Genomic DNA, 8916 nt, shown 5'->3' with positions numbered 1-8916 from the left:
TAAATTCTCAAGTAAAGTACAAGTATCTTAAATGTATTTAGTTATACTCCACTGCTGTAGGCCTAATGCAATAGATGGGTTTGCTTATTTAAGGACAGACAGCGTATTAACTGCAGGTTTACAGGTCAGGCTGGTAGTGTATCCGAGACTCTCTTTAGCTGCACCTAAATTTACATCCCAGAGAACTTATGCATACATGAAATTCAACACCGGTGTTCTGACGATCTATGCTGCCTTGTCGAAAAATGCTACCGTAGCGCAAATCGACAGCAGTCTATCGAGTCGCTCTGCCCTATCGAAAAATGATATATTATATGGTCCCTTTTCCAATCCCATAAAGTTATAACTCTCACAGTATTATGACATTCTGTTTTTTGATTATATTATAACATCATTTCAGGGGTAGCGTATTCTAATATCCCCTATCAAATAATGCTCCCACCACAGAATCATTTTATATTGCACCACTACTCACTCCACATGTACTGTACGGAGATGGGGAGCATGTTGAAATACTATATTATGCCATCTTTATTTAAGATATCAGGGGTAGCGTATTCTGATTAATATATTTTTTTTGATGTTACTGACGATCAGACAATTTCTCGACGGCGTTCCCAACAGCAAGGTTGCACAGATTTATGGGCGTGGAAACAAACGCTTGTGGGTAATACGCATGCGCAGAACCCCTAAGTAGCACATTTCGATAGGTAGCATAAATCGACAGAACACCGGCTTCTTAAATGACTACATTGCATAAGACAAAAACATCATATTTTACACCATGTCCGGATTAGTCCAGTTTGTTGTGTCGTACACGCTTTGCACATTTTCCTGCAGATTTTCTAGCCACAGCCACTCTGCCAATTATTGAACAACCCTGGCTATAAACGAAATAGAGCATGAGTTCCAGACCTGAAACCATTAATTGTCAATTCACTGATTAGGTGTTGGACAGAAAATGCATCCTTCTTTTATCCTATGAGATAGTAAATTGAATGTTTGTTTTTTTCATAAGTAATTTGAACACATGTAAGAAATTGTGGACATTTTTCATCAATTTCAGTTTTTTATAAATCAAATGATTAATTAAAAAAAAAAACATTAACAGAGTAATCAATAATGGAAATTTTAAAATGAATCAAAGTGAACTTGTGGCCCCTCATTGCAGGTAATAGACGACCATTATGAGCTGTCATTTCAGGGATATTTAGAGCCTAAAGAGGGAAAAGTATTTAATGTCAAAATCAAAAATTAGCGACAAATCAAATATACACACAACTCTGTGTATGTTTATCTTCTTTCAATCCTATGCTTATAATTATCTGGTGAACACAGATGAATTATTTTGGGACTATTTCCCCAACCCCCACGTTGGAAACCACTGTAATGAAATTAAAAGCCCCCTGTGTGCATCAGCGTACAGCTGTTACATCAGAGTAGTTACTCCTAAAAAGCACATATCTTGCATGTTTTACATTTCATTGGATCTCCTGGTTTAAAGTACAGACCTTCTGAAGATATACTGGAAATGGTTTACCACTGATCCAGGATCATTAGATTTTTCTGTTAGAAAATTGATTGATCAGTCTTCAACGCTGAATCTCATGGGCAGTACTGCAATAAGTAAAGACCAACATGTTCAATGTGTCTCTTCTGTCATTAACATTTCTATCCCTTCTTTCACCACGGGACTCTCTTCCACTGCAAAAAAAAAAAAAAAAAAAAAAGAGACAGGGCGTATCATGATCTGTACAAGTTCTTTATTTTATTGTAAGCACAGCTTTGTAAATGCACAGAGGGAACACAACAGTGAAAACTAGAATGTTACAATAAGAGGAAGGAAAGAAAGACACGATGAAGAGTAGAAGAGGGTCACTTGACAGTTGTTTTTTCAGAGCTGTAAATAATACATTTCTACAAATTTCTCAGCAGAGAAAACATAAGTGTGAGGGAGCGAGAGAACGAGAGAGAGACTAGGGCACGGGCAACAGAGAGAAAGAGAAAATAAAAACAAGGATGGCCACAGGTGCGCTCGTGCACCCCTCCAGGGACTCTCGTAAATGACACTGTTACTGGATATTCCATTTTAATATCATATAGATACATATCCCCTATGTGATAATACGCCTGTTATACCTAATGTAGTAAGCAGCACACACCCATCTTCCTCCCCATGTTGCCCAGGAGTGGACTGATCCAAGATGAGACAAATGGAGGACACCACAGGTTTTTCTGAAAGGGATGGACATTGTTCACATTAATTTAAAACCACAGTCTCACTATTCTGACTGTCAATAGGACCCCAATAAAAAGTAATTTTTAAAATTTAGTCTCATGCATAGCCAAGCTCACAATAACCTCCTATACTTTGGAATCTGCCTATGTACTGTGTTTGCTATGAGCAGGCACGACCCACTGCGGCTTGTGTTAGTGCTTGGTTGGTCGTCGTACCTTTTAGGCTAATCAGCACCTTTTTGAGAGAGAGAGAAAGTGTGTGTTTGTGTGTGTGTGAAAGAGAAAGAATACTCCAGACATTAAAAACCGCTGCAGTAAAATCTCATTGTAAAATAAATCCAAACTATGACACAATGTAAATTTACATTCCTTTCTACCTGGCCCTGGTCACTCGCTGTTGAAGACACATGGCGGCACCATTCGCTCGTCTCAGCCCTGTTCTATGAACCTTACCCCCCCACCCAAAAAGAAAAAAAAAAAGAGAACCATGCAGTTGCACCACTTCCTGTCAACATCAAGATGTTATTCAGAGGGGATACTGTTGTGTTCGGGATGTAGAGGAGGTGAAGAGGACGGACATTTCTTCATCCTTGAGTGGTTAGTGTCAAACCTGGGTGGACTATGTGACTGAATGTGTTTGTTTGTTTAATCCAAAGTTAAGAGTTCAGTTCAGTCTGAGATCAGAGTGGATCCTCAGCGATGGTCAGGAGAACACTCTTCTTCACCACAACTCCCATCTTGTAGTGGAACAGGAAATGTAGAAGCACGGTGTGTACCTGTGTGTGAGTGCAAGCGTACGTGTGGATGTAAGCAGTTTGCTGCTGTGAAAGGGTGTTAGGATGTGTGTTTTGTTCTCGGTCTGTGTGGGCGAGAGCTCATGAACGGATGTTTTGGTGGGCAGAGTTCTGAGGTTGACGTGTGGGAGGGCGCTACGTCTCCTATAGGCCGTCAGACGGGGGTTCGCTGCCGCTGGAGCCGGACTGGGCACGCTTGATGTACAGATTCAACAGCTTCAGCTACGGACAAAAAAACAGACAGAGGAGAGACATGTGAATGTGTGTCTTGGAAGTCATACAAGGGGGTACACCGTGGTGAAAATCCAGCCTGTGAAAACACTTAGTACCTCAGATGTGTTGTCATGCATGATGTTTGTCTTTATGTGACAAGTTATTATCTTAGGTTAAAATGTGCCATCTTAAGCTTGTTAATATGTTGAAATTAACACGAAATGACCAGTGCTGGCTGATTCTTCCATACATTGGCTGGCAGTGCTAGAGCTGACCCCACTACGGTGTTAGTGTACGATTGTGGTATATATGACTACTGCATCTGTTTAGGCTTCCTGTCACATGACTATTTTGATGTATTGGGATGAATCTGATCAAGCACTGAGATTCTGCCAAATATACATTTTTTGCTGATCTAATAAACCCCTTTATGTAATTTGTGTTTCCCTGTCTTTATGTTTTTGTATGTCATTTAACAGTCTGTCTGATCTTTTAATAACAGTAGTTTGAATGCAAGAAAGAGACATAACATTAATTCAAATATTAGTTTCAATATAGAAAAATGTGCTATAATATTTCATAACATTACAAAAAAAGAAAGGAAAATTACTGTTTTTAATCAAGGGAGTCTCTAAAAAGGTCTCTCTCTGTAGGGATAATTTCTACACTGTTGTCACTATTATGTTGACACTTGTCATAACAATCTGAGACTGTCAGTGGAAAAAACAAGCACTTTACTGGACGTACTTGGGCACAATTGCCTGCAAGGATTATGTTGCAGACTGGTTTCGCTGCAGCTCGCTGGCTCAATACCCTTTAAGTTGCAATAACATTGATGTAATCAAGATATAAAGATCTTGCATTAGAACACTGATGAGAAACAACACATTTTCAGCCAACTGGCTTGTGCTAAGTTCACGTTTCTACTGCTTATAGGTCAGGTTACCTTGCTGCTGGAGAGTTGGCTGAGGTGCGGTTTGAGGTCTTCTCCGATCACTGCGTAAATGGCCACCAAGCAGAACACACAGGCTTTCCTCACACTGCTCTCAGAGTTGTCGTAACCCTGTTCACACAGATAACATCGATTACAAACCTGCCAGACACTCTCGTCAAAATGAAGGAGTCTGAGAAACTATTCATGTAGGAAAGCATGGATGGCGTGTGAGGACAGGAGGCACATTTGATTTTTACCAACTTTATGAAAGAAATAACATATTAGCCACTTATCACAAAGCTTTACCAAGATCTAGAATAACTGAGAACTATTGTTTAAACAGAATCACTTGACTGCAAAACATACAAAGAACAATTTGTCTTATTTTTAATAAACCTAGACTGTGATTTTCAGCATCAAAACTAAATGTTAAATATATGGTCTGTGTGTGTTACCTGTATGAGTCCTGGCACTATCTCAGGCAGAAGGCTCATCAGGCCCTCGCGGGGAACCCTCTCCACCACTTTGGTCTGCATCTTGATGGCAGCCAGGTTGATGGGGTAGTCAGCTGACTGGATGATGGGACACAAGACCTTGACACACTGGTCTGGACTAATGGACAACGCCAACATGGCTGCAGTCTCCTCTGCTGCTCGTACCACCTGAAGGAACACAAGCAATCATCATCAGTATTGATGGTATGAAACATTAATTTGGGCTTTTGCGCCATCTCTTCACGAATTCTGAAGTTCTCATGATAAAAACAGTTTTTAAGTGAACTCGTCTGCGAGTACATGTACCTCCTTGTGGTGGTCTTTGTGAGCCTCCAAGGCCTTCATGATGGTGAGCTCTGCGTAGTTTTTGAACCTCCAGGGCTGCTTGCTGAGAATCTCCCTCAGCACCCGCAGAGCCAGCGTCCGGATCACATGCTGGGAGAATTACAAAGATTGAAGATTAAAAGAAAAAACTTATCTTGGCCTATTTGCACCAGTGTTATCGCAGAAATGAAGCGAGTGCGTGTACCTCTCTGTCGCCCATCGTTTCGAGCAGGAGCAGCAGAATGGTCTTGAAATGTTCGTCCCACACCTGCAGGGTGTTTTCGCGAATCAGCTTCAGCAGTTTGTGCAGCGCTGCTTTCCTCTCCTCAATGCGCTCGTTGTGATTGGACAACTCTTTCAGCAGCTCGGCCACCAACTCTGATTGGTCCAAGCTGCTATCTGTTAAGAGACAAAAAAAATGGTACGATCATCATACGATTTGTTTTGTGTGGTACACAGCATGTCTGTTATTTTTCTGACAGGATGTGTATGTATGTACCATCAGTGAGACACTCGGAGTCGTCCATGCTGGTGTCTTTGCGACTGTGTTTGAAAGGAGAGTCCGAGAAGTGCTCGCGGGCCCCTCGTGGACTGGATGAGAGCAAGGGGGTGTTGAGGAGGGAGGTCTTGTTATCCAGAGCCATGCGGCCTCCTTCCACTGAGTCTGACATTCGGATGTCTGTCCCGCTGTCACCCTGCAGAGATGCAATAAAATAAAAAAAAGTGTGTCACTTCTGATTCGGTCCACTACTCATTTGGTCCAGACCAAATAAAAACAAACAAAAAAAAAAAACAGATAACACTATTGCCTTTTATTTCACATCTGTTTTATGTTCACACCGACTGTTTTTACAGTTGAACCAAGAGGTGTACACATGGACGAGTCACATGGACTCACAGCCAACTCATTCATTAGACAGATTTCACAATTGCCATCCTGCATTATCAGCACTAAGAACCCAACCAAAAAACATGTTTATTCCATTGGACTGACAACAAGATATGCTGCACCTTGTGTTTGTTTCTTAGCTGTCATATGAAATATTTGATTATAAACATTATTAGCCCAGACTGCAACTTCACCTCATCTGTCAAAAACAGGTCAAAAAGAGTCTTTAACAATAGTTTTGGTTTTTTTTGCTTAACCACACTGTCTGTGGACAGAGGGTGGATACTCTACAGATTGTTGCCCTCAGAGACAAATATGTGGTTTGTGATTTTGAGCTATATAAATAAAACTGTACAATTAAAAGGAATTTTATTTTAGATTAAATTAAATATAAATAAACTTGAATTTACTTGATTAATATTAAAAAGGTGTGAGGTTGCCATGTTTTCACTCTCTTTATTTGGGAACTGCTGAAATACTAGGCACTTTTTACAATTTTAGTTTCTCATTTATATGTTCTGATACATCAAGGAAAATGCCAGCACACATCATCTTGCATATTTATTTAGTTATCTTACATATAGATTTTGCTTGGGAGATTACTTTCGACAGTTGACGATCAGCAGATGGATTTTGCTTTCACAGCACAAACAAACGGAGCCAGACCAAGTCGGTCCAGCGGTTTAGACCACATCAGAGTTAAAATGACAGCTTCACAGCGGAATAAATTAACCAAACAAGTAAACACACCAGAATTCCTATGAAGTGCACTCAACAGGTTAGGTGTGAAAGCATCCCAAACTGGTACAGATAATGGTCAAAACAAAGGAAACACACACTTTCCAGTTTCACTTTCCAGATTTATTCATCTGGATCACCTGACCAGGAAAAGGTGGTGACATTTCCTTTGTTTACAGCGTGATGTTGTTCTCTAGATGTGATCAAAACAACCCAGTGTTGGGGACTTGTGGACGCTGACATATGGTGAACCACCACGTGAGAAGCGGAGAAGGGTGCAAAGGTTTAAGGTGCTCTTATTTCTGTGTATATTTACACTCAAACCACTAGACGCCACTATCAAGAGTTGTAGTTTGATGAGTCAGGTGTGCTGTGATTGGCAGGCTCATGGCATGTGGGCAGGTTAGATTTCAGATGCACTTCATGCGGAAAATGTCAGGAGGTCACACCTCTGTACTAGAGTACACGATGTTCTTTAAAAGAGGCTGGGGTTGTTGAGAGAGACTGCAATAAGACCTGGCATATCGGCTGAGGTCATAAATTTGGACTGAACAAGCAGAGTGCCTAGATAAGCACGAGGGAAGGTTCTTGCTGAGAAAACCAAGTCAGGAAAAGTCATTTTCAGCAGTTGGGATCATAACAAAACAAAGATGATTTGATCAGTGGCTAAAGAGGATTACATTTACAGTCCTCAGTCCCATCAACACTTAATGTATGTGTGTTTAGGCCTTTACACATTTTGGATAACATGCAGTAAGGTGAGAAGACTATGGCTCAGTCTCGAAAGTGAAATATATCTGTAGCTCAAACTAGCAAACACGCAACAAAGGTTAGGATTCAATATCTTGTCCGATCTTGTTTACATTTTCTTTGGTTAGATATTTACTTTGACTATTTATTATCAGGAGAGGATTAAACACAGCTGATAAAGAATAAATAAATAATAATTGTTTTTCTTTGTTTTTCTTCTCTAATATTGTCCAACTACTAATAAGGATTAATAATAAGGAATAAAATAAACTGCCAGACAGGAGAAGCTATTTTTACAGCACATAGAGAAATTGTCTTGCATGTTTTGCCTCATCTGATCGGCCTTTATACAAACCACACCCGATCAAGCACCCTTAACTACAACAACTGGCTCCTTCATATCAAGAAAAACAGATGAAGTGCAAAACTTCATGAAGGAATTCCAAAATCTAGGTAGCTTTTTAAGCTGTGGCGTGGCGATGGTACAGTGGCTAGGACACATGCTTTTGGTGTGAGATTCCTACTGTGACACATCTACCATTGCGTTCTCGAGCAAGATACTTAACCCCTCATTGCTCCAGAGGCGTGTGACCTCTGACATATATAGCAATTGTAAGTCGCTTTGGATAAAGGTGATGTGAATGTAAGCCTACTCGTGGGCTGCCATGCTTCACACAATCGTGTAAATGTTTCACTTTTGTTATGTCACTATAATGGAGTGAGAAAATCTCATTTAAAACCAAAAGATGTTGCTGACAATTACAGAAAAAACAAAAACAAAAAAAACCTTCCTTCCCAAGAATATCTTACACAAGCTCCAACAGTTCCACGTTAGCTTCGACACATACTGATCAACACATCCACCTGTCTGCTCTACTGACCTCCTCGCCCTCCCGCCGTTGGACGGGTTCATTCATGTCCTCTTGGCTGCGGACGCTGAAGTTCTGGATCGCCTCGGTGACACCTTTCAGTGAACTGTAGATGTCCTCCGAGTTCATGTTCTCCGTGTCGTAGTCAAATGCACTGCACATAAACGAGATGAGAAAAAGGGACACTGAGCCAGGGCTGCACAATTACAGCTGAAGTGAGTAATCAAACTGTCCTGCTAAATACCGTTACCCCCCCAAGTATGATACGTGTTTCATATGGTATTCCTACTATTCTTAGAATAAATCTGATTGAAATACGTGTAAGAGTGGAAACAATCAAAAATAAAACTACAAAACAGTATTGATATCTAAATTACTGTGCATATTAAAGATATTTTTTTACATTCTTAACTAGATATATAAAAGGAGAAGAAGCAGCCCAGAGTCATTCTGTCTCTAATGTGGTTTACTTGATCTTTTCTACTGCGTACTCTTGTCCTCTGCTCTTGCTAATATGTAAACGATTGTTAGATGGATTTTCCATTTTTATGAATTGTGCTAAGTAGAGGTGTAAAGCGCGCGCACGCACGCACGCACGCGCGCTTTACACCTCTACTGCGTGCGTGCGTGCGTGCGTGCGTGCGTGCGTGCGTGCGTGCGTGCGTGTGCGCGT

General features: G+C 40.7%; 1 protein-coding gene across 1 annotated transcript in view; it reads right to left on the bottom strand.

The window, feature by feature from the left end:
* Positions 1-1748: 1748 nt before the first annotated feature.
* clasp2 (cytoplasmic linker associated protein 2) overlaps positions 1749-8916 on the bottom strand; it is a gene marked incomplete in the record, with an annotated part of 61975 nt that continues 54807 nt past the window's right edge. Inside the window, 7 exon segments of the mRNA XM_046059422.1 lie at positions 1749-3254; positions 4192-4308; positions 4635-4841; positions 4980-5108; positions 5203-5396; positions 5497-5692; positions 8256-8397. Coding sequence (XP_045915378.1) covers positions 3177-3254; positions 4192-4308; positions 4635-4841; positions 4980-5108; positions 5203-5396; positions 5497-5692; positions 8256-8397 — 1063 coding nt within the window.

Source organism: Micropterus dolomieu, linkage group LG09, assembly GCF_021292245.1.
Source record: "Micropterus dolomieu isolate WLL.071019.BEF.003 ecotype Adirondacks linkage group LG09, ASM2129224v1, whole genome shotgun sequence".
NCBI classification, from domain to species: Eukaryota; Metazoa; Chordata; class Actinopteri; order Centrarchiformes; family Centrarchidae; genus Micropterus; species Micropterus dolomieu.
Note: the sequence above shows the minus strand (reverse complement) of the source record. Positions and strands in the feature narration are given on the sequence as shown.